The 26082-nt window shown below is 40.0% G+C and overlaps 1 protein-coding gene across 3 annotated transcripts; it reads left to right on the plus strand.

Moving 5' to 3' along the window:
• The first annotated feature begins 1789 nt into the window (after positions 1-1789).
• On the plus strand, positions 1790-20593 carry POMP (proteasome maturation protein). 3 transcript variants are annotated; one of them, XR_012426781.1, is made up of 7 exons: positions 1790-1846; positions 5081-5178; positions 6023-6083; positions 10010-10111; positions 13446-13594; positions 13872-13965; positions 19730-20593. XR_012426781.1 is itself a non-coding variant. In XM_045377617.2 (6 exons), the coding sequence occupies exons 1-6, from the start codon at positions 1844-1846 to the stop codon at positions 19795-19797; spliced, it is 426 nt and encodes a 141-aa protein (XP_045233552.1). In that variant the 5' UTR covers positions 1790-1843; the 3' UTR covers positions 19798-20593. The 3 variants fall into 3 exon arrangements, 2 of the variants coding, with proteins under 2 accessions (XP_045233552.1, XP_073877897.1); XM_045377617.2 differs by lacking the exon at positions 13446-13594; XM_074021796.1 differs by lacking the exons at positions 5081-5178; positions 6023-6083; positions 13446-13594.
• The last annotated feature ends 5489 nt before the right edge of the window (positions 20594-26082 follow it).

Genomic DNA, 26082 nt, shown 5'->3' on the forward strand with positions numbered 1-26082 from the left:
GGCTGGTGTTGAACTCCTGACTTCAAGTGATCTGCCTGCCTCGGGCTCCCAAAGTGCTAGGATTACAGGCATGAGCCACTGCACCCGGCCCATGCTGCATTTTAAGCATCTGTTTACATGTCTATTTCCCCAGGAAAATAGAAACATCTCAGGTACAGGGAAATGTCCTTTTCTTCTTTATAGCTCCAGAATCTAGTATATCAAGCAAATGTTCAATACATATTCATTGAACTGTGAGCAATCAGCAAACGTTAAAATGATTTTTAAAAAACGATTCGCAGTTTTACAATTTCTCATTAGGTGGAACTGAAAGAAAAAAGATGCAAACGAAATACTCCAACTCAAATCTCAGGATTAATAACATGGTTGTTTTGAAGGACCAGAAGACACCTAAAGGACAGCAGGGCAGAACACTTAACATCTGGAACTCCAAAGTTGTATGATCACGGCCGTGGATATACATAACATACATGGCCTTATAATTTCCCTCTCTCTCTCAAATCCTTCCACGGCTTTTTAAAGACAAAGCCTCACCCTTCATCTTGCCTACAAAGGCTGCGTAAAAAACTTGTAGCTAGGTCCCATGATGCATGCCTGTAGTTCCAACTACTCGGGAGGCTGCAGCAGGATAATCGCTTGAGCCCAGAAGTTCAACGCAGGCCTGGGCAACACAGCTAAACCCTACCAGTATTTAAAACAAACAAACAAACAAAAACAACAACAAAAACCACTTGCCTCCATCTACTTACAACCTCATCTCACAGTACTCTCCACTTTACTTTCTGAACTTCAGCCAGACTTAGGCCTTTTTTCCAGTACCGTTTTTGCACAAGCAGATCTGCACGTAATGTTGTTTTAAATACCCTACTACCCCAAACTAGTTCGCTCTTATCCTTTGGCTATCAGTCCAAAGATTCCTTAAGGTGTCTCCATCCTGTGGTAGCAGACTATAAGTCTGTTTTATTACATTATATTTGAACAATACAGTATGAATACAGTATAGGGTTATGACCATGGATTGTAAGCTCATAAATACGTCCTTAGGCATATTTATTTAACCTCTTCATGTCTCGGTTTCTTCACCTGTCAATTGTACTCGTAAGGTTATTGAAAAGATTAAAGGCGATAAAGGATGTAAGCACTTAGAATTGTGTTGATATGCAGTTCAAAGAGCCCAACACAAGTCGGTCATGATCACATTTACTTAATTTGTAGTCTCTATCATCCCCTTCCTCCCCTCCAGCCTCCGGAGTACCCATGCTCCTCTAGCCCAGAGGCCACACGAGCCTGGTCCTTTTTTGTATTCCTAGCCTCAGCACAGGGTTCGGAACATACCAGAATAATACGTATTTAAAAAATGACAAAAGCCTTGTGTCCCAATTTTGCTTCATTAGCCGAACGATCTCAAGCAAATCACTCAAATCACCTATGCCTCGTTTACCCTTCTGTGAAATGTAATAGCCACCTCAGAAAGATTTTGTGTTAAATAAGGCGATGTACCTACAAAAAGCACACTGCACATCTTAAAATGCCGTACAGACCGTAGATGTTTATTAATAAACCAGAGTCCGTGTCTTCCCTCCCCTCAGGCACGTCTCGTCCCGACCCCTCCCTCCTCCCAGCCACACCCTTACTGCGCCCTTGGCCCTCGGTCCCTGGGGATTGCAAGCGTGGGAGCCTCGGCCCCGCGCAGCTCCCTCCAGCGTCCCGCGCCCTCCTTCCTTCCTCGCCCGGACGGACGCACTTCCGGCGGATGTGGGGGGGCAGCCCTCGGAAACGGAAGTGAGCCGCGGGGTCGACTGACGGTAACTGGGCAGACAGGGTGTTCGCAGAGCTGCTGAAGATGGTGAGTGGGTACCCGGGCGGCCGGAGTTCCACGCGGGCTCGGGACTGTAGCTCGGCAGAAACAGGCAGTAGCCTCCCAACCCCTCCCCGGGTGGCGGCGGCGGCGGCAGCGTGGGGCTGAGGCCGGCCCTGGGGCGCCATAATCTGTCGAGTCACGGGGTTTGGGTGGGTCGTGACTGTCGCTGGGACCCGGCTGCGGCACTGGTCCCACTAGCAGCGGTTCGGCTTCATCCTGCTCCTCTTAGCTCGGTTTGCGCCCTTCCATCCCTTAGACCCCAGCAGGCCCAGACCTCCTCCCCTTACTTGGCGCAGATGTGGAAAAGGCAGCCGCGAAAGTGCAACGTTCTGTGGGGTGGCGCCGCCGACCCTTTCCTTGAGGGGTAACCTCTGAGAGCCCAGAGTCCTCAGACTCCTCATCTCCCCCAGTTCCCGCCCTTGTAACTGCCTGGTAACCAACCCACAACTATAGGTCGCATTTGTGTAACGCAGCTTTGCTCTACAAACTTTTTTGAGAGCTTGTAGTGTGCTAGGTGTTAGAGGGGGAAAAAACCAGACAGTTGCTATTCTCCGTTTGTCATTATTGTTAGTACATCTCCTCCCTCCCTCTCCTCCCCACCACTTTCTCTTTCTTTTTAACTTAGAATTTGTAATATTTGAGAAGAATACTGAGTCACCATTGCCACAGACTCTGATACCGGTACTGCTGGTAGGCCATCCATCCAAATCTAGAAAGTTTGTTGGTAAATACTGCTAATCATTGTTTAAAAAGTTTTATAGGCACTCTCAAATGTAACTAATAGTTAGGTTTTCGTAGATTTGCCTTTCTCGGCTCCTTCCTTTATTAGAAACGGTGAGCACTAATCCTGATATTTTACAGAAGGAAATTGGAAAAAATGACGATAATCCAGAAGTCAGAATTCACGTTTTCTTTGTGCATTGAAATCTTCTGTCACTTTACAATAAAGCAGTCCAGAAGGAGGAGAATGTTCATATAGGGAAGTAATAGAAGATACCTTTGAAAAGCAACAATCACACAGCTCTGCTGAAGGTCCCCAACCTGTGGTGGTTCAGCAGTCTTCTGACTTTATGATGGTGTGAAATCCATACACAGTCAGTAGAGGCCATATTTGAGTACCCATGCAGCCATTCGGTTTTTCACTTTCAGTACAGTGTTCAATAAATTACGTGAAATAACCCAATACTTTTTAATAAAGTAGGCTTTGTGTTAGATGATTTTGGCCAACTGTAGGCTAGTGTAAGTGTTCTGAGCACGTTTAAGGTAGGCTAGGCTAAAGCCTGATATTTAGTAGGTTGGGTGTGTTAAATGTGTTTTTGACTTTTGATATTTTCCATTTAAGATAGGTTTATTGGGAATTAACCCCATCATAAATCAAGGAGCATGTGTAGTCCTGGTAGGAGTTCAGCTCCTTGGTGCAGATTAGTAAACAAGGCCAGAGAGGTTGGTGCTTTGCTGGCAGTCACAAAGTAGGTTAGTGACAGTCCACACTGGAGTCCAGATTCTTTTTCTCGTCCACCATGGCTTCTTGTATGTAGGGGAGTTGGAACCAATTATGCAGGTTCTTTAGGTCCAGGCTAAGGAGTCTGAACTTTGTGCTTCACACATTGATGAACCAACAAAAATTTTATAGCAGTTTTGTTGGAGGAGGTTTTGTGCTTGAGGAAAACCTTGATATGCAGAACTGGAAAATGGGTGAGTCTAAAGGCAGCAAGACCCAGTAGAATGCTGTTGAAGTTATCCTTGCGTGATAGGCTAGGCAAGAGTGGTATAATGAAGAAACCCTGAAAAGGATAAAATACCTGACCAAATCAGATATACAGACGAATAAGAAATAGTTCAAAGCTGACTTCTCACAATATTTTCTCCTAGAATAATATAAAATTTGATACTAAACTACTTGTAGCTGTTTTACATTTTTCTGCAGAATCGTAGGGATATTGGACTTGAGCAACAAGTGATTTAAAGTTAGCATCTTGGGCCATGCATGGCGGCTGACACCTGTAATTCTGGCACTTCGCGGGGTGCTGAGGCAGGAAGATCGCTTGAGCACAGGAGTTCAAGACTAGCCTGGCCAGCATAGTTGAGACCTTATCTCCACAAAAAAATAAAAATATTAGCCAGGCGTGGTGTTGCATGCTTGTAGTCCCAGCTACTTGAGAGGCTGAGGCAGGAGGATTGCTTGAGCCCGGGAAGTCTAGGCTGCAGTTAGTCGTGATTGTTCGACTGTATTCCAGCCTGGACGACAGAGCAAGACCCTATCTGAAAAAGTAAATAAATAAATAAAGTTAGCATCTCGTGCTTTGCCTGTTGTAACACCATGTTTTTCTTTGCTTGTTTAATGTATCTTCATAAGATGAAGCCCTGGGAGGTAGACATGTATCTTCAGTATCTAGCGGAGTACCTGACACATAATAGACGGCTAATAAATATCTGGTGATTGTGCATTTCACAGGAGTGTAGGGTAATAATACGCCATACCAAATGCACTGTCTTTTTTGTTTTGTTTTATACTATCCTGATTAGATACACATAGTTTTTATAGGTAGTGCCATCTTCATATAGAAACCAAACATTTTCTGAAATTCCCTGTTTTTCCCAGCTTCTCTGACTACTTTTGTTTAGCCATCCTGTCTGTTAATCCCATTTCTTTGTTGTTCTTTCTTGTCCTCAAGGAATAGTGTTCCTGAGGATGCTGTCCTCAACTTTTTTATTCTGTGTTAAACACTCTAACCTAAGAGAGAGGTTTTTCCAGTGGAAACAAATTCAGTCATGCCATAACCTTTCAGAGGCTGTCGGTTTCGGAATAAAACCCACATTTCTTTGCATGTAAGACATTGCACTTTTGTATTTCATCAGCCTTTACTTCTGCCTCACTGGAAACATACATTTAGCCAGTCATCTCAAACTACCTGAAGCTTGTTCATTTATATTTTCATAGCTTTATTCATGTTATTTTTTCCTGGAATGCCTTTCAAACTGACAGCATTCAGAGATCACCTCGGGAATCCTTCCCACTCTTACATTTGTTATTTCATTATACCATGTGTGTCTCTATCATATCATAATGTTTAAGGCTTGCTGTAATTGTCTAGTCTGTGGACTCTTTGAGGGACTCTTATTTTTCTGTCTCCTACTTAAACAATATTTTTGACATAGCTGCTTAGGTGTGTGTTTAAATTTTTTTCTATTTAATAATGTTTTTTATTTGTGTTGTAGAATGCCAGGGGACTTGGATCTGAGCTCAAGGACAGTATTCCAGTTACTGAACTTTCAGCAAGTGGACCTTTTGAAAGTCATGATCTTCTTCGGAAAGGGTATATGGGGGAATTACGACTTTGATTTTGTTATGTTTCTGTGAATTATTTTTCACAATATTCTTTAAGTATTTCGATAGGCTATACATGTGTATTTAGTTGGCAGACGGCAAGTAATATACCTTACGTGGGGTGCAGAGGGGAAGAGGCTCAGATATTTTCTGTAGTGGAAGAAGTATCTCATCAAAGTAGTAGGTTCTCAACGTAGGGCATCCTCCTAGACAGTGGTGCCCATGAGCATGAATTGGTAGGATTCTTTTTATTTATTTTTTTACTACTGACAACTTAGCCATTTGCCTTCTTGTCTTAACTATTAGAGTAATTCGCTTTTCTTTGGGAGGCGCTAGAACATAGCAGTTGAGAGATTAAACTCTGGATTCAGTCGGCCTGGGTTTGGATCCTGACTCTACTATTTACTAGATGTGTGCCTTTGGACAAATCACATAGTTAATGCCTCGGTGTCCTTATAGATAAAATAGGCCTAATAATAGTCTATTATCTTATTTTGAGGAATAAACATACATTCATTAAATTTCTTCTAGATGTAGCACCAGATTTTGGCAGGTTTTCCCTAGTGATTGAAGTCTTGACCACCAATGTCTATAATGGATACATTCTTAAATTATCATATAGTACTTTTTTTTTTTCCTTTTGGTGTATGGGTCTATGAATTTTTAGCACATTTATCAATTTGTATGACTGTCACCACAGTCAAGATACAGAACAGTTTTGTTACCCCAAAAAACTCTCTCATGCCATCCCTTTATAGATACGATTTTGAGCTGTGGGTATTGAGTGATATTTAATCTCCTTTAAATTTTTTTTTTTTTAAATTTCCTTTCAGTTTTTCTTGTGTGAAAAATGAACTTTTGCCTAGTCATCCTCTTGAATTATCAGAAAAAAATGTAAGTATATTATTGTGTCCTTATTTTTATCTTCCAATAGATAAATACTTTTAGTAATATTGGTTTCATTTTATTAAAGCAATTTTGGTACTGAGGATTTGCCCATGAAGAATATGGGGCCTTATTTTCAAACCCCTTGTAGGATAGACTTAAAAATTATACTGCTCTTCTGAAGCTCCCTTTCTATGCATCCTTCCCTGCCTTTTTAATGTATATCTCCAAAGGGTGATCCACTTCTCCATTCCTCTCACAGGAATGTTCTCTTTTAATAATGCTGTTTCTTTTATATTTTTTCCTGCCATTTTTGCTCTTGACTTCCAAGTTCATATCTCTAGTTTTGACCTCTTTCTCAAGTCCTGCATTTCCGAGTTACTGTAGGACACAGCCACTAGGCACAGTAGGTACTTCGCTGAATATGACGTAATCCCCATCCTTAAATAACTTAAAATTTAATGAGGAAGACAAGCAGTGGATAGGAGAAGACTTCGTAAAATGCTAGAGAAGACCAAGCATGGGACAGTCACCTGTGCTGAGGGCTTTTTTGGAAGGCGTTATAGAAGAGGAGGGACTTTTGAAGAGTTTTAGATCAGAAAGTTTACTCCTAAAGAGAGGATAGCATGTATACATGTCCAAAACACAACTTAATGGATTCTTAAATAAACATTTAGAGGAAGAAGAAAAAAGTTTCTGACTACTTGGGGAAGGTGATGCAGTCATTAGGTAACAGAAAACTGGTCTGTATTTTTTGTTTGTTTGTTTCTTTTACTTTCTAATAAGAGGATAGATCTTCCTATAAGAAAGAGTAGAACAAAATGTAATTGTGAAATTGAAGTTCAAATTAGATGAGAAAAATAAAAAAGTTCCTAGTCGCTTTAAGTGAATCCAGGTTTCAGGTGCAGAAGTTGACAACCCAGAGTATACTTAAAAGTATGTAAGTATGATTATAAAAGCACAGTTGATCATCTTTGAGAACTAATGGGAGAAATGATCATTGCTTGTAGATGGATACATATTCCACTTTTGTATAAAGGATCTTACTGAAAAATAAGATTGTCTGTGATAACACTGATTGCTGAAACCATTTCTTACGTGGACTGTTGAGTGAGCTGTGAGCATTTAATAAAGTTTAAGCGGTGATCGTCAGCATCTGAATGAACTCCGCAAATTAATTTTAGTTCATTCTTTTACTAAATTGCCATATAGGTCAGTCAAGGGATCAAATTACCTGACAGGGGATAAGATTGAGGATTATACGGTGGATTATGAACCTAGTGAAAGTAGTGTGGGGTAAAATATATGAGGTCGATAACTACCCAGAGAACAGTGGTTAAAGAATAGTCAGTTTGGAGGGAATATTTCGATAGGGCTTTTTGGCCTCTGTCTACATCTTAGGTACTCAGATGGACACATAGGAGGGATAAGTATTTTTCAAGGACTTGTGGCCAACCAAAGAAAGAATGTATATCAGGTTTTTGGAGAAAAGGTTGAGAAGGATAGTTCATTCTGGTGAATAATTGAACTATATCATGATGATAAAATAGACCAAAGTTTAGACCAAAATTTAAGAAAAACATTTATAGAGGTGAGTGTGAAGTTCTGCATTTGGATTCGAAAAATGAATTCTACACCTTTGGGCAGGGTAAAGTGACTTGCTGTGTAAAACTTGACTATTTTAATTGGCTGTATACTCAGTATAAGCCAGTAGATTACATTAGTTACTAAAAAGACAGGTTAATGCAGTCTTGGGCTTTGTTAATAAGATGGGGCTCAAATCAAGGGAGATTATTTTATTTTCCTGTATATTAGTCTGGCTATTAGATTTGGAATATTGCTTTAGTTCTAAGCAGTACATGTTAAGAGAAACTGACAAATCTGAGTGAGACTGGCCGGAACTGTGAAGAATCTAGAGATTCTTCAGAGATCTTTTTGAGACTTGACTTATATCTACTGTGTCTCTTCTTTAATCATTTAGCCAGCTAATGGCAGTCTCACTCTTTATGTGACACTATTATAAATCCTTTAGCATGGATTGTGTAGTGGAACTATTTGGGCATTCCACTTTGCTAAGTAAACTTGGGGCATATTGCTTGATTTTCTTTAAGCCTTAGTCTTCTCATCTGGAGTTAGTAATAGCCCATCCTTGGCATATTGCTGGCCTCTAGTAGCTCTGCATGATTGGGAGCTTGAGTGGTGATAGTAAGGGAAGATGACCATCATCTTTTGTACCAGTGGTTCTCAACTAGGGGAGGATCGTCCTCCTGCCCCCAAGAGGGAACAGTTGGCAAAGTCTGAGGACATTTTAGGTTGTCACCAGTGGTGCGGTGGGGGTGGGGAGATGTAATACTGGCATCTATTGGGTAGGGGCCAGGGATGCTGTCAAACATCCTACAGTGCCCAGGACAGCCCGCCACAGTGAAGAATTATCTGGCCCAAGAAATCAGTAGTGTGGAGGGTTGAGAAGCCCTGATCTATACATCATGTCTTCCAAACTGGATTATAGTCTTCTCCAAGGTAGACTGTTCAGTTTTGTTGTGTTGTGTGTTGCCACAGAGCCTAATTTTGCACACGGTTGCTAACTTAACATGTTGATTGATAATTATAGTATTAATATCACATTACAAGATGGCTGTATTCATCAAAATTTACATACATTGAATTTTGAATTTTTATACATAAAATTACATTTACTGCTGGGTGTGGTGGGGTGTGCCTGTAGTCCCAGCTGCGTGGGAGGCTGAGGCAGAGGATTGCTTGGGCCTGGTAATTCCAGGCTGTAGTGCTCTATGATCGTGCCTGTGAATAGCCACTGCGCTCCAGCCACATAGCAAGACCTGTCTCTTAAAATAAAATTGTATTATGAGGATAGACCAATATTTAAAGCAAACCCTTCACTTAGAACTTCAGATCATATACCCATAATAAAATACTGCAGGTTCTCCCTAAGGACCATCTGTCAAAATTTGCTATGTCAAGCTAAAGTAATTAAAAAGCATTTTGATAGTCACCTTACTTTCAAACTTCATCGTCATATCCCAAGTAGGTGCTAATCTCTCAATATATTTTTGATTAAAATTACCTTTTTTATTACTGTTAGAAGACAATGTTATCAAGAGAGTAGCATGTAATAAAAAATAATGACAAGAAGTGACTTTACCTCATTATAATCACCTTAGCTCAGACAAATCTTTGTTACAGTCTGTTTTGCATATCACATTCACTATCCTTAGGAGCCATTTTTGGAAACTGTTTTAGAATCCATGAGTCAAGTTGATTCATTTTGCCTGAAATACATTAAGTTATAGTCAAAGTTCCCTAAATGTAATATCAGTACGTAGTAAAAGTATGATTCCAGGAAAAAAAATTACTGACTATTACCCAATACAAATTGAATAAACTTTTGAGAGATGTTTGTTTTTCCCCGAGGCGAATGCCAAAAATAAGTGGAGTTTATAGTTTAATTAACGGGATGATTTAGTGATTGGATTATTTCTTTTGCTGAATTCTTTTAAATATATACCTTCACACTTAGAAGTTAACTATTTTTGTCAGTGCATGTGACATTTTCTGGATCTCAAATTATGCCTTTGCTAGTTTTGCAGTACTTTTAATCAAAAGCACTAAAATATGATTATGTATTGTAAATGTACTTTTGAAATAGGAGACACATTCCTTAATTTATTACGTTTATAAATTTGGAATTATGGTAGTAATTTTACACTCGTAAAAGTACACCTGCATGCTAAATAAAATATAGACATATGTGGTCTAAACTTTATCAGAAAAAATACTAAAAATACTTAGTTTTTATTACAGGTATGGATATTAAAATTCTTCTTCTAACTATTATGTTATATATATGCCACTTGCTAATTGTTTTGAAAGCAGAGTATTGAGTGTAATGTTTAAAATTACATTGTCTTTTGTAGTTCCAGCTCAACCAAGATAAAATGAATTTTTCCACACTGAGAAACATTCAGGGTCTATTTGCTCCACTAAAATTACAGATGGAATTCAAGGCAGTGCAGCAGGTGAGTTAATGGATCTCTGTTACATATGTGTCAATATCATTCATGAGGACTCTTCTGTTTTCATAACAGCTATTTATACCTTATCTACCTTACAACCTATTCTACTTCCCTCTCCCTTTTTAGGATATGGCCTTGATTTCTACTTCATAGAGGGAAAAAAGAAGTTATTAAATGGAAAACTTCAAATTACAGGCTTGGTGTCTGAAAACTAACTGCATCTGCTTTCATGTTTTTCTGTTTTTTTTTTTTTTTTAAGGGATTACATTGAATTTGAGATCCCTGTAAGAATATCCAAGTGGAGGTGTCAAGTATACAATTTGTATATAGTTGGATATAACTGTTGTTAAGGAACAAGTACTTGGAAAATATCCTTCCAGTTTAAGAACTGCCCTCCTACCTGTGCTTTGGATAATATCCTGTTACATTACTTCAGGAAAATCCCTTTATCAGTGATCCTTTCTAAAGCTAGTATCTTCAACCTCTCTCTGCTTGCCCTGTCTCAGCAGTAGCATTTTAACCTTTGTTGTCTTTTAAAACAAAAAAAAAATTGTATCAATTTCAAATTCCTTTATAGTAACTTGTCTCTCATTGAGTGTGCTTTTGCTTCTTGAAAAGTTGTCTACATTTGCTTTCTGTACTCCTTTCCCTCCTATTTATTTAACCCACTATTTCTGTCTCCCATGACACCAATGAAGCTGCTCCTGAACAATGTGGACATTTTTACCTTCACTTTACTTGATCTCCCTGTAGCATTTGACACTAATAGTGGCTTCTTCCTCTTTCCCTTGGCTTTTACTTTTTTACTTTGTATTTATTTTTTTGAGACGGTCTCATTCTGTCATCCAGGCTGGACTGCAGTGGTATGATCATAGCTCACTGCAGCCTCGAACTGCTGGGCTCAAGCAATCCTCTTGCCTCAGTCTCCTGAGTAGCAGGGACTACAGTCATGTGCTACCTTGCCTGGCTAGTTTTTAACATTATTATTATTATTTGTAGCTCTTGCTACGTTTCCTAGGCTGGTCTTAAACTCCTGGCCTCAAGCTATCCTCCCACCTCCTTGGCTTTTAGAACACCACGCTTTCCTGATGTCCTTCTTTCTGAATCCTTATTCTCAGGTGTCTCTGTGTAGGTTCCATTTGTTTTGTCTGTTTCCTAAAATGCCAGTTTTGTTAGTGCCCCATCTCTAGTCCTTTCCTCACCCTGTTTCCTACTTGTGGCTTTAGTTATCAATTATATGTTGATGATTCCAGCTGGGCCTGGTGCCTCAAGCCTGTGATCCCAGCACTTTGGGAGGCCAAGGTAGGAGGACTGCTCGAGCTCAGGCCTTCAAGACCAGCCTGGGCAACATGGCGAAACCCCATCTCTACAAAAAAAAATAGAACAAATGTGCCAGCCTTGGTGGTGCACACCTATAGTCCCAGCTGCTCAGGCGGCTGAGGTGGGAGGATCATTTGAGCCCGGGAGTTGGAGGTTGCAGTGAGCTGAGATCGTGCCACTGCACTCCAGCCTGGGTGACAGAGTGAGACTCCATCTCAAAACATAAAATATGTTGATGACCCCAAAGTTACAATTTTCATGAGCTATAAACCTATAAACTTTTCCAATTGGAAGTCCCACAGGCATCTCCAGTTTTACATGGACAAGTACAGAATAACTCATAATCCCCCACATACTCCTTATCCCGTATGAATAGGTTCTGCCTAAGGCAGAAATTGGATAATTAGCCTTGGTTATGTCACCTGGCACCCATCCTAACCTCCTCCCCTGTTCCCCGAAATCGTTCATTCAGTTTATTACTTGCTCTCCCCACCATTGCTACTACGTTAGTTCTTGACCCTGCCAGACTTCATCTGGATTACTGCAGCACTCATCCCTGCTGCCCCTCCAATCCTTGTTAACACTCTAGTCAGAATAATCTTTGTAAAACACAGATTCGATTATGTCACTCTCCTCACTTTACCCTCAAAGTAAAAATAAAACCCAGCGCCTTAGTGTGGCTCTGTCCATGAATTGGCTTCTTGCTTCCCACCACACTTCATATCCTCTTAAACAACTTGCAGTTTCCTAATTCATTAGGTTCTTTCACTGTTAGGCATTTGCACACATTTCTCCTACTGGTGTGGATTCCTTTCTCTGACCGAGCTAAATTGTCTTTTTCAATAAATTCTGTTGGCCATGGGGGGTGGCTGGCTCATGCCTGTAATCCCAGCACTTTGGGAGGCCGAGGCAGGGTGGACCACCTGAGGTCAAGAATTTGAGACCAGCCTGACCAACATGTTGAAACCCCATCTCTACTAAAAGTACAAAAATCAGCTGGGCGTAGTGGCACACACCCGTAATCCCAGCTACTCGGGAGGCTGAAGCAGGGGAATTGCTTGAACCCAGGAGGCAGAGGTTGCAGTGAGCCAGAATCACACCATTGCACTCCAGCCTGGGCGACAAGAGCAAAACTCCATCTCCAAAAAAAATAATAATAAGATAAATTCCGCTAATGCCATCAATTGTATTTAGCTAAGTCATTCTGGAAGCTACTTGTTTTCCAAAGATAAAGCTCTTAAAAAGCATGGTTTTAAGTCAGAGCAACCTAAGGCTGAATCTTGGCTTATCCATCTACTAGTCTTAAGAACTTGAGTAAGTTGGAGAACTTTCTGAACCTCAGATTTTTTAATTTAATGCGAAATAAGGAGAACAGTAAGAGTAGCACAGGATTATTCTGAAGGTTAAATGAAATTACGTTTGGCACAAAATTGTTAGCTTCCCTTTTTATTTTCCTCTTACTCAGATTTCAACTACAGATTGCTCAAATTTTGGACTTAAGTTTTTAATACGATTTGGTCTAAATATCTTTGCCCAGAATTTTTTTTTTTTCTTATCTCTATACTTTCGCAGTTTTGGATTGTCAAGATATATGACAGCTGCCTGCTCCTCCTTGCTTTTGATGCATTCTTGGGACTGTACCTCTGATCTAACTACAAGACCCCTTGCTGTCTGGTTTAATTTACAGGTTCCTATTTTTGTTTCTTCCTCTTCCTCCTCTTTCCTCCCACTTCCTTTTTTTTTTTTTTTAGGTTTGACAATCTAGAGAAATTTTTCCACACTATAAAGATTTTAAATATCTCTATAGGACATTAGTAATTGAAAATAATATATTTAGTCTGGATACATTTTGTGGAGGGGGGAGAAATGTGAGAAACTGCCCTCTTAGATTCTAAAGGTGTGATTATTTTTAAAATGCTAATATCATTTAGTCAAAGACCACCTATTTTGGTAGTCTTTGGCAATATCTAAAATTATCTGTATTAGCTGGTTTGGTGATATGGACCTGTAATCCCAGTTTTAGTGGGAGGATCACTATAGCCCAGGAGTTTGAGACCAGCCTAGGCAACCTATTGAGTTGGACTTTTCTTCAGGAATTTGATCATCCCACATATATCAGGAATGAGGCGTGATGTTAAGCTCTGGGATTTTGCATTTCATCACATGGTATGTGCCGTAGTTTTCCTGAGTAGAAGCAAAGCCTCAAAATACATGCATACCAGGTAGGATTATTAAGTGTTAATGAAAAGTATAATTTCAGTGTCTTTACAACTTAGTTTGTGTCTAAAATATGAACTAGTGTTTTTTTCCCCTTGTTAAATTCATCTTTTATTTGGTTTTGTGAAATTTCAAACAAAGAATAAAGAACATGAAATTACACTATGTATTCTGTCATTTTCCCCTAATTTTTTCTAATCTTGTCCCTTCATACTTTTCCCCAAAGGTTCAGCGTCTTCCATTTCTTTCAAGCTCAAATCTTTCATTGGATATTTTGAGGGGTAATGATGAGACTATTGGATTTGAGGATATTCTTAATGGTAAGTGTCATTCAGCACCTTTTTATGGAGCCGTTGTAATTTAAAAGGCAAACAACTGCAAAAAGAATAGGCAAAATTCTTGTCCTCATGGAACTTACAGCTGATTGGGTTAACTTTGTTTTTTCATTGCATTAAGATAAAAATCTAATGGTAGTAACTATTCTTCAACTGTTTTTGAAAGTGAAGATTTGCTGGGTGCGGTGGCTCATGCGTAATCCCAGCACTCCAGCACTTTGGGAGGCCGGGGTGGGCAGATCACCTAAGGTCAGGTGTTTGAGACCAGCCTGGCCAACATGGTGAAACCCTTCTCTACTAAAAATATAAAAATTAGCCGGGCATGGTGGCAGGCACCTGTAATCCCAGATACTTGGGAGGCTGAGGTTGCAGTGAACCAAGATCGTGTCATGCACTCCAGCCTGGGTGACAGAGCAAGACTCCGTCTTAAAAAGAAAAAAAGGGAAAATTATTTTTGAAATTCTAAGGGTATATAGTCATTTCAGTCTAGTAATGGTGGTTATTCACTTCATGTCCTGAGCTTCAAGCGTAATACGTCAGTCTTAATACTCCTAGGATAACTTAAACAGTGATAATTATTACAGAATTCACATTGTTGGGATGTGACTGGTGGTGTTTTTGTTTGTTCAGTTTGATTTTAGGGTTTTTATGACTAGCATTGTAAACAACAGGAAGATAAATCTTTCTTTAAAAAGTAGCCCCCAAAAAACGTAGTTTTTGTACTTTTACAGGTGATAAATAGGAAAGAGGAATCTGTCTTTTTTTTTTTTTTCTGAGATGGAGTCTTGCGCTGTCACCTGGCTGGAGTGCAGTGGCGCGGTCTCAGCTCACTGCAACCTCCGCCTCCCGGGTTCAAGCAATTCTCCTGCCTCAGCCTCCCGAGTAGCTGGGATTACAGGTGCCCACCACCACACCTGGCTAATTTTTTTATTTTTAGTAGATACGGGGTTTCACCATGTTGGCCAGGCTGGTCTTGAACTCCTTACCTTGTGATCTGCCCGCCTTGGCCTCTCAAAGTGCTGGGATTACAGGTGTGAGCCGTTGCACCTGGCCAAATCTGTTGTTTTAAATAAAATTCCCTGAATAATTGTAAATGAATTTAAGTAAGAACAATACATGCAGCATCCTCTATTTTTTCTGGTCCTGAGGAAGATAAATAAATACAATCCTGTCCAATGCTGCCTCTGCTCACTATGCCCCAACAGTGCAGGAGAAACAAAAATATCCAACAGGATTAAGTTTTATTAGTTTTGCTTGGCTGCTGATGTCCGGTAAGGAAATGCTGTGGACATAACAGAAGTCTAGTGAGCCTCCTTTGAGAATCTTCCCTGAGGGAGCATTTTCGATACAGGAAAAGCTGGGATTCTTAAGCTTTTACATTGAACTTAGACCTTATTTAAAACTACTAAGGTGACATAGTTCAGGTCTTTAGTTATAAAAGCATTCATTTAAAAATCTGCTTCTGTAATTCTGTATAAAGAAAGGGAGAGGGACTTAGGAACATTTATCTAGTCAGTCAAATATTATGTGTCAGGCACTGGGCTAGGCTCTGAATATACAACTGTGAACAAAACAAATATCTGTGCTTTCAAATGGAGATAAACACATTAACACAAATATACAATTTGATAATTCTAGGAATAAAAAGGATGTTTTTGGGTTGGGAGGGCACATACCTCTGGGAATATAACACGTAAGTTGATTCCTGAAAGAAACATGAAATCATTGACCTAGAAGTAGAGGGAGAATATTTCAGACAGAAGAGATCAGTATGTGCAGGGTCTGTAACCTGAGAACAGCTGAAGAGCTCTGAACAGTTTGAGATGTTACTCTACTTTCAAGCTAACTTGTTAACCTGCCATGAATTCACGAATGCTAGCAGAAGACAAGAGACTCCTAAAGGAGAGTTTCTTACTCGCAGCAGTAGCATAGCCACAGTATCAGCATTTCTTTTGGTTCCCTTAGCCCCGCTTCCTATGGGGCAGCTAAGAAGAGGGTAAGGTGATGCCTTGTACATTGAGTGTGTTATGTTAAAGGAAAGGAACTCCAAGTTCAGGCCACCTCAGCCTTACAACTGGCAGTCAACCTGCCTGTCCTGTGCTTCTTTGTCTTCTGAGGCGAAACGATTTTGGAAAGATAGCCTAGAACAAAGGCAGTTTAGTGCGTCTGCTCCCAGCTTGCGGAATGGAGAGACCAATAGAGAACTGTCTCCCAGCACTTTAAGAAGGCCCATATAGCTGACATGTTTTGAGTAAAGTAGAGAATAGAATAAGGTTGAGATCAGAAAGCTAAGCAAGGAACAAATGAACCATGGCCTACAGACCACGAAAAGAAGTTTAGAATTTCTTCAGAATGCAGCAGAAGGCCATTGAGCAGTTTTAAGTAAGGATCTAATGTGATGGAATTACATGTTTAAAAAGGTCACTAGCAGCCGGGCACGGTGGCTCACGCTTGTAATCCCAACACTTTGGGAGGCTGAGGTGGGCGGATCATGAGGTCAGTAGATCTAGACCATCCTGGCGAACACAGTGAAACCCTGTCTCTGCTAAAAATACAAAAAAATTAGCTGGGCATGGTGGCGGGTGCCTGTAGTCCCAGCTACTTTGGGAGGCAGGAGAATGGCGTGAACCCAGGAGGCGGTGGAGCTTGCAGTGAGCGGAGGTCGCGCCACTGTCCTCCAGCTTGGGCGACAGAGTGAGACTCCGTCTCAAAAAAAAAAAAAGGTCACTAGCTGGGCAGGTGTGGTGGCTCACATCCATAATCCCAGCACTTTGGGAGGCAGAGGTGGGAGGATCAGTTTAGCCGAGGAGTTTGAGACCAGCCTGGGTAAGATGAGACCCTGTCTCTACAGAAATGTTTTTAAAAATTAATTGGGCATAGTGGTGTGTGTCTGTAGTCCCAGGTATTCGGGAGTCTGAGGCAGGAGGATCACTTGAGCCCAGGAATTTGAGGCCACAGTGAGCAGTGATCACACCAGTGTACTCTCTAGCCTGGGTGACAGAGAGAGACCCTGTCTCAAAAAAATAAAAAATAAGCCACTTGCTATCTTGTGGGCATCTTTTAAAATTCATTCCTTGTGTCTCTCTAAGGTAGCTATTAGGAAAAATCACCTGTTTGCAAGGTAGATGATTTTTTTTTTTTTTTTTTTGAGACAAGAGTCTTGCTCTGTCACCCAGGCTGGAGTGCAGTGGCGCGATCTTGACTCACTGCAACCTCCAACCTCCCAGGTTCAAGCGATTCTCCTGCCTCAGCCTCCCAAGTAGCTGGGATTGCAGGTGCCCACCACCACGCCTGTCTAATTTTGTATTTTAATAGAGGCAGGGTTTCACCATCTTGGTCAGGCTGGTCTCAAACTCCTGACCTCTGGTAGTCCACCCACCTCAGCCTCCCAAAGTGCTGGGATTCCAGGCATGAGCCACCAGGCCCGGCCAGGTAGATGGTTTTTATCACAATGAGACCACTGTATTTGGGCTAGTTTTTTTCTTGCGGGAACTGTGACTGCATAATATGTGGATAACTTAGGGCTTCACCTTAGGGACCTGAATTAGCTGTTCCTTTCTTCTTCAAATAGTTTACCCTCATTTTTCAGATCCCAACCTAAGTATTACTTTTTCAGAGAGTCCTCTGTTAACTACTGTTAGTCTATTCTTGCATTGCTATAAAGAAATACCTGAAGCTGGGTAATTTATAAAGAAAATTTAATTTGGCTTATGGTTCCTCAGGCTGTACAGGAAGCATAGTGCTCTATCTGCTTCTGGTAAGGGCCTCAGGAATCTTACAACCATGGCAGAAGACAAAGGGGGAGCCAGTGAATTACATGGCAAGAAGGAGCAAGAGAGTGAGAGGGGGCTGCCACACAGCTAAACAACCAGAACTTGTGTGAACTCAGAACAAGAACTCACTTATCCAGGGGGGTGGAGCTAAACCATTCATGAGGTATTCAACGCCATGATCCAGTTACCTCTCTCCAGGGCCCGCCTTCAACACTGGGAATCACATTTCAATGTGAGATTTGGAGGGGACAAATATCCAAACCATATCAACTACCTAATCTAAAGTAGTCCCTGCTTTGTCACCCTACCTTATATTAATTCTTTGCATAACACTTATCTGATATTTTTCTTATTTATTATATGTCCAACTTAAATATACATGTCAGGAGAGCTGGAGATTTTTTCTTGTTAACTGTTGTGTTCCCAGTACCTGATAGGATGCTTGATCCATAGTTAAAGGTCTTGTTGACCACATTCTTACCACCTTTGACACGAAACACAGTGTTAAGTCTGTAATCAGAGAGTAGCTTGTTAATCTAAATACTTTGTAAAGACTATAACAGTATTGGAGATGATGGCGTTTTTGCCTGCTTATCAGTGAAGTACTTAGGCAAGTTAATCCTGTACATTTTACAAGATTAGGAGGGACATATAAGGACACTAGTAAAATCAAAAATGTACTTTTTCTTAATGCTGGAAGGGGGACTTTCATGTACTCTAATCCCCTAACTGGAATATGAGTAAATGGAAGCTCACAGAGGCTCAGTCCTCACTCAGAGTCTCATGGCGAGCTCTTGGTACAACAGGTGCAAAACCCGTCTCCCGCCAGTGCCTTGCTTACATGATGTGCTGTCTTTTGGTGCAAGTGATTTATTTAATAAATGCATTTTATTAAAGAAGCTTTAAAAAGCATGGTGTGGAAGAAAGTTTAGTTACATAAATGAGTATATTCTTTGTGCAAAAATTTGAAATATTACCATTGAAACTTCGATTTTCTGTAATGACCCTCAATCCCATTTTTCTTGTTCCCTAATTACCTACTGTTTTAGTTTGGTTTAGTCTGTCCTTCCAGACTGTTCTACGTGTCTTTCTACAAATACTAACATATATAGTCAAAAAATAGTTGGCATTGCCTTTTTTTTTAAGTTGAGGTTTTGAGTGCCTTTTATATACACAGCAATTTATTAATCTCCAGTCTCTTAGGAGATCCAGTGAGGAAACATCCACATTGGTTTCACTGAACTGTTTGTTCCTCTTGGTAGCCGTCATTATTATGTGCAGGGTTATTCATTCTTACAAAGTGATTTTATGATTTAGTTCATTAGGTTTTTATTCTGTTTCTAGTCCTATGTTGAGGAGTAGAGGACAAAGAAAAAGGCTCTGTCTTTAGGAAGCTTACTCTTGGTAATAATTTTAAAAGTTCTTTTAGGTGTATAAACACGGTTAAAATAAGACTTTTGTCTGACTCATCTGTAAACATAAAAGTGACGATTTTTAAAGGTTTTCTTTTTTAAGAATTCTTACTTACATTTGTGTGTATACAACAGATCAGAAGATGATACAGATAAAACGTTTTTGTGAATTAAGAGATTGTTTCCAGTCATGTGGGAAGCCACTAGAAAACTTAAGAACTTTGAAAAAAGAAAACTTTGTCAATCTTTTTTCTTTTTAAATCTGCTATTTTGAGATATTATTGGCATACAGTAGAGTACATCTGTTTTTAAGTGAACAGTTCTGTGAGTTTTAATCAACATAGAGCCGAGTCTCCTAAATAAAGGAGTAAAATATTTTCATTGCCTCACAAGTTCTCTTGGTCCCTTTGCAATCAGTCACCCCACTCCAGCCCCAGGCAATCACTGGTTTGTTTTCTATAACTTTAGGTTAGTTTTGACTGTTCTGGATTCTCATGTAAGCGGAATCATTGAATTTATCTCTTTTGAGAGTCTTTTAAAATGTTTGTTTTTGTTTGCTTTCAGATCCATCACAAAGTGAAGTCATGGGAGAGCCACACTTGATGGTGGAATATAAACTCGGTTTACTGTAGTAGTGTGCTGTTCATGGAAACTGAGGGCTGCATCTTGTTTATAGTCGTCTTTGTACTGTAATTTGATGTACACAACATTAAAAGTACTGACACCTGAGAATTTCTGCTCAAGTAGCATCAGTGATCATTTAAAATTTGGGGGCATCTTTGGTTTACAGCCATGTGACAATTAAAAGCACTAAAGGGGGATCATGTTAAAGCTCTTAAATTATATTAAAACAATAGCCTTTGTCTTTAAAAAAAATGTTGCTCATGAATATTATAAAATGATCTACAGGTTTCAATTCAACCTGTTTTCTAAGTTTTCTGTAAACTTAGTTTTGAATAAGCATAAGCATTTGAGTCTGTAAACTTTGTAGTAGCATCTTTCAGAATAAACATTTTTAACTGATTTCAGTGGCAACTCTTCAAATTGAGTACAATATGAGATATATCAGTATCGTCCATTAACACTCATAAGAATAACATTTACTGTCTCAGTGCTATTTTAGGGTTATAGCTATTCTTTGATTCAGGGTTGAAAAGTAGAAGTTCTAAAGTTTTGATTTTGGTCTGGTCTTTAAGTGAAAAATTAAAGCAACCGGTAGATGTAGGTTAAACTTTTACTTCATAGACTTATGTAATTACCAAGCAACACTGTTCAAGAAAAGTAAAACTCATTTTTTCTTGTTGTTAATTTATATATTACAAGATACCATAAGATGTTCTGTATGAAGTTGGTATATACAAATTTACATTTTTAGAACATTAGTGAATGGGTCGTCTTTTACAATTAAAAGTATATTTTGATTATCAATTTCTTGGGAGCATCTTTGATTAGATAAATTACTGATTTGAAACATTTGGCAATGTCGAGAGACATTTTTGGAGTCACAACTTTGGGGGTGGGCTGCTACTGGCATCTAGTGGGTAGAAGCCAGGAATACAGCTAAAGATCCTACAATGCATGGAACATCAGCATCAATTTATGGTCTTGTAACTAGTTGAAGACACTAAAGGGAAATGAATTTAAAACTCCCAGTTTATATTTGTACAGTAGCATTCTATGTCTTTAAAAAAACTTATGAACATTCTAAAGCCATCTACATACAGAGTTTGCACTCTGCAACCAAGATCATTTGGTTCAAAATGTCAGTAGTTGCTAAAGTTGACAAACCTTGAGAAAAGTCAAGTACACTTAAGAAATTTTTTTTTGAGAGAAGGTCTCACTGTCACCCAGGCTGGAGTACAGTGGCGAGATCATGGTTCACTGCAGCTGAGACTGACCAGGCTCAAGCAATTCTCCCACTTCAGCCTCCCAAGTAGCTGGGAGTACAGGGATGTACCTCCACGCCCGGCTAATTTTTTATTCTTTTATAGAGACGGAGTCTCGCTATATATTGCCCAGACAGGTTTTGAACTCCTGGCCTCTAGTGATCCTCCTACCTCAGCCTCCGCAAAGTGCTGGGATTACAGGCATGAGCCATTGCACCTGGCCAATTATACAGTTTCAAAATAGATGCCTTGCTCTTGACTATTGAGATTAAGTTTAGAATCGTCTTCGCTAACACAGTGTTCTCCAGCCCACTACACTTAATAAGCAAATGTAGAAATAATAAAGATTCACTAATTGCTTCTACGTGTATTCTCTTTAATAATAAGGAAGTTGGAGGTTTCTTCTGTACCTTAAACCTAGGAATAACAGATACCCTTCCTGACCAGTAGAGGGTACTATGTTTAAGAGTGTAGTTTAAATGGAAAATGTGAGGCTTTAATATAGAACTTGGTAATCATGAATAACACTATCTTTTTGCCTCCTCTCTCCTCTTTTAACCTTCTTTGTGTTTATATCAGTGGCCCTCACCCCTGGATGCTTATAGGAATCAGCTGGGAATCTTTTGAAGAAATTTTAGTGTCAGGATTTTAATCTCAAGTTCCAGTAGGACTAGTCTGAGGTGGATCCCAGGAAGTATATTTTTTGAAAGTGCTCCACGTTGAGAACCTTTTATATGCTTTATTCCCTTTCTCTGCTCTGCCTTTGTGTTAGTGACAATTGCGAATTGCAATTCCCAGGTTGTGACCTGGGCTTCTGACCGACTGGTTGTAAATTGGGGTTCCCAGTGTCCCTCTTCTTGGGTTCCATAATTTGCTAGGGCAGCTCATAGAACTCAGGGGAACACTTCACTTACATTTATCCTTTTATTATAAAAGATATTGCAAGGGCTACAGATGAACAACCAGATGGAAGTGATGCATAGGGCAGTGCTAGGAGCTTCTATGCCCTCTCCCAGCACACCACCCTCCAGACACCTCCACGTGTTTACCAACCTGAAAATTCAGGGATTTTGATGGAAGCCTCATCTTGTAGGTATGATCAGTTATGAACTTATTCTCCAATCCCTCTTGCCTTCCTAGACGATGAGGTTGCAGTTCCAAGTGAGGCTGCAGATTCCAAGCTTCTAGTCATGATATCACAGTCAGATAAAATTTATTAATACTAAGATAAAAGAAGCATACTTAATGGGAGTACAATCTAATTTTATATTAAGCCTTTAATATACATGAGAACAAGGGAGTTGGCGGGTATTACCATCTGGAAGTGTTGGGGGTTTGGTGTATAATTGAACACTGGTACACCACAGGATGGCTCCTTCACTAAACACAACTTTTCACTATACAAAATGTAAATAATAGGCTTATTACTTTTTTTAAATTTTGCCCTTTACTGTGGGTGTTATCCCTTTTTCTGGAGGACAGGGAATGCAGCTCAGTGCTCTTCTACATTTTGTTATTCCTTTGTTTATTTTATTTTTTAGAGATGAGGTCTTGCTATGTTTCCAAGGCTGGAGTGCATTGGGTATTCACAGGCATGATTATAGCTCACCGAAGCCTCGAACTCCTGGGCTCAAATGCTCCTCCTGCCTCACCTTCCTGAGTAGCTGGGACTACAGGTGTACGCCACCATGCCCCCAGCTTGTTTTTCCTTTAAATGCAGACATTCAAGAATGAGAAAAACGATCTGAACAAGTGCTTTTGAAAAATGGAAGAACTATGCGAAATATAATCTTTCACTGGATTCTACAGTTGGATAAATGTGTTTATTCAAACACATGAAATATAAGTTAAATATAAGTTAAAATCAATTCATCTCTTAAAAAGTGTGGTCAAAGTCAAATTTAACCAAATTTTGACCTGCTATTCCAATAAAACAAAATAAAAAATGCTGTTACACTTTGTTGGACATACTTTCCTCATGACTTCAAAATTGAAATTCAAGTTTCTTCATATATAAGAAATGCTTCATTAAAAACCTACACTTAGGCCGAGAGCGGTGGCTAAAGCCTGTAATCCCAGCACTTTGGGAGGCCAAGGCGGGCGGATCATGAGGTCAGGAGATCGAGACCATCCTGGCTAATACAGTGAAACCCCGTCTCTACTAAAAATACAAGAAAACTAGCCGGGCGTGGTGGCGGCGCCTGTAGTCCCAGCTACTCCGGAGGCTGAGGCAGGAGAATGGCGTGAACCCGGGGGGCGGAGCTTGCAGTGAGCCCAGATCGCCCCACTGCACTCCAGCCTGGGCCACAGAGCAAGACTCTGTCTCAAAAAAAAAAGAACCTATACTTAATATGTTATAGATCTTTAAATATTCCTAAAGAATGAAAATATACTATTAGTTTGTTTTTGTTTTTGTTTGTTGTTGTTGTTTTTTGAGACAGAGTCTCACTCTGTAGCCCAAGTTGGAGTGCAGTGGCACAATCTCAGCTCACTGCAACCTCTGCCTCCCAGGTTCAAGCGATTCTCCTGCCTCAGCCTCCCAAGTACCTGTTTTTTTTTGTTGTTGTTGTTTTGTTTTTTGTTTTCAGATTGAAAAAGTGTAATGGACTTTAAAACTTTTTTTTTTTTTTTTTTTGAGACAGAGTCTCGTGCTGTCACCCAGGCTGGAGTGCAGTGGCGTGATCTCGGCTCACTCAACCTCTGCCTCCCGGGTTCAAGCGATTCTCCTGCCTCAGCCTCCTGAATAGCAGGGATTACAGGCACACGCCACCACGCCCGGCTAGTTTTTGTATTTTTAGTACAAATGGGGTTTCACCATGTTGGTTAGGCTAGTCTCGAACTCCTGACCTTGTGATCCGCCCGCCTCTGCCTTCCAAAGTGCTGGGATTACAGGTGTGAACCACTGTGCCCAGCCAACTTTAAAAACTTTTAAAGATGAAAAATTAAGTTTTGAAAGCTTAGGCTTTGCTTCCAGATTTGAAGTTACTTCTGGAGCCAGCAGACCTGCTTTGTCAGCTATACTTTGCTTTTTGCTGCTTTTCAGTGTCTTGGCTTAATGGAGACAGGAAAAAGCTATATTGTTCAGCACTGTGACAAAATAGAGGTCACGGAGGATATGGCTTTGGGTCAGCGGAGGATCAGGTAGAACTCTGCTTTGACTTTTGCCACACTTTTGGAGAGATGAATTGATTTTAACTCAAGACTTTTGTATTTTTAAAATTTCAAAGTCAGAGAAAATCTGGAAGAATAATATCAAAAGCACCCATATAACCTTCATGTCTCTAATATATTGTCTTATTTCCTCATGAGTAAATTCAGGAGAAACATTTTTGGCAGGACATCCACGGCGGTGGCGATGTCTGCTTCTTAACTGCAGCTCATCAGGAGTCATACAATGTCAGGGTGTTCCACTTGCTGGTGATGCCACGTTTGATCACCTGGTTAATGCGTGATGGCTTTCAGAGATCTTTGTTGTAAAAGTACAGTATTCTTTTTGTAATCAATAAGTAGTCTGTGAAGCAATAATTTGAGACCTTGTGTATATCCTGTTCCCTAAGAACTTTTCACTGAGGTTTTAGTATTCATGGAAAATCTTTGCCCAAATCATTTATAACACGGTCCTGGGGGTCAAAAGAGGGCTACAAAATCGTGACATTCTTTTTCTACTTGTTTTGGCTGACCAGTTGTAAAGCAGAGTTTCCCCACATTTCTCTTTCTCTCCTCAAGTGTCCTTATGCACTCATGGATTCTTCTGAAATGCTTTAGAGCCTATTTCTACACCGTACCCTTTTGATGGCCTAAACCTAACCATTTTATTGAACAGGCCTTCAATTTGAAAATGACTGGTGCCAAAATGTTTAATTTTAGAATTTTTCATTAATGTTATTTCAGAGTATTGAATATCATTTGAGATATTTTTGTTATCATAATCATAGACATTATGGCCAAAGAAATACCATGTTGGCCATAAAGGGAGCAACTGCTAACCCTCACACTGCCAGTGTTCTGCCAGATCACAGCGTAAGCAAGTCCAGAGAGAGATCACGGGGTGGTGGTTCTTGCCCCATTCTGTGTGATAGCCTTGAAGTAGGCATTAGGGTATGGAAATTTAAGAGAGCTGGGCACAGTGGCTCACACCTGTAATCCCAGCACTTTGGGAGGTCGAGGCAGGCAGATCGGGAGTTCAAGACCAGCCTGACCAACATGGTGAAACTCTGTCTCTACTAAAAATACAAAATTAGCTGGGCGTGGTGGCACACTATAGTCCCAGCTACTTGTGAGGCCGAGGCTAGAGAATTGTTTGAACCTGGAGCAGGCTAATAAAGCAACCAGGAAGCAAAACAGCAGAGGGAGGCAGAGGTTGCAGGGAGCCTAGATTACGCCACTGCACTTCAGCCTGGGCAACAAGAGTGAAACTCCATCTCAAAAAAAAAAAAAAAAAGAAAATTTAAGAGAAGATGGAGGAAACTGATAAGGCACAAGGAGTGGTGCACATTAGTTCTTCTTAAACTTTTTACTATGGAAAATTTTCAATATCCAGAAGTAGATAGAAAAATACAACATAATCCCATGTCCCTATCATCTGTCTTCAATAATAATCATGTTTCATCTATATTTTGCACCCATTGTTCCCCTCAATATTGCCTTAAAAGAAATTCCAGACATCTCATGTGTAAATATTTCAGTTTATAACACTAGCATAACCATAAAACTATTAACAGTAATTCCTGACAAATACCCATCGTTCAAATTTCTAATGGTCCAATAAGTGTCATATATAAATTGTGCCAATTGTCCAAATATATGGGTTCCACCGCCATCTCATTTTTCTTTTTCTTGCTAGTTGTTGAAAAAACCAAGCTGGTTGCTCTATAGTTTCCCACAGCCTAGATTTCACTGTCTGCCTGTTTGTGAAATAGTTTAACATGTTGTTTTCTTTCCTTAGTATTGCCTATAAACTGCTAGTTGAATCTATAAGCTTGATAAGGTTCAGGTTCATTATTTTTGAAATAGTCACTTCACCAGTGGTGT

Source organism: Macaca fascicularis, chromosome 17 (genome assembly GCF_037993035.2).
Source record: "Macaca fascicularis isolate 582-1 chromosome 17, T2T-MFA8v1.1".
In the NCBI taxonomy this organism is placed as follows: Eukaryota; Metazoa; Chordata; class Mammalia; order Primates; family Cercopithecidae; genus Macaca; species Macaca fascicularis.

Coding starts and splice junctions, on each gene's coding strand:
- POMP (XM_045377617.2), top strand. Junction 5,179..6,022: donor CATGATCTTCTTCGGAAAGG/GTATATGGGGGA, acceptor ATTTCCTTTCAG/TTTTTCTTGTGTGAAAAATG. Junction 10,112..13,871: donor AATTCAAGGCAGTGCAGCAG/GTGAGTTAATGG, acceptor TTTTCCCCAAAG/GTTCAGCGTCTTCCATTTCT.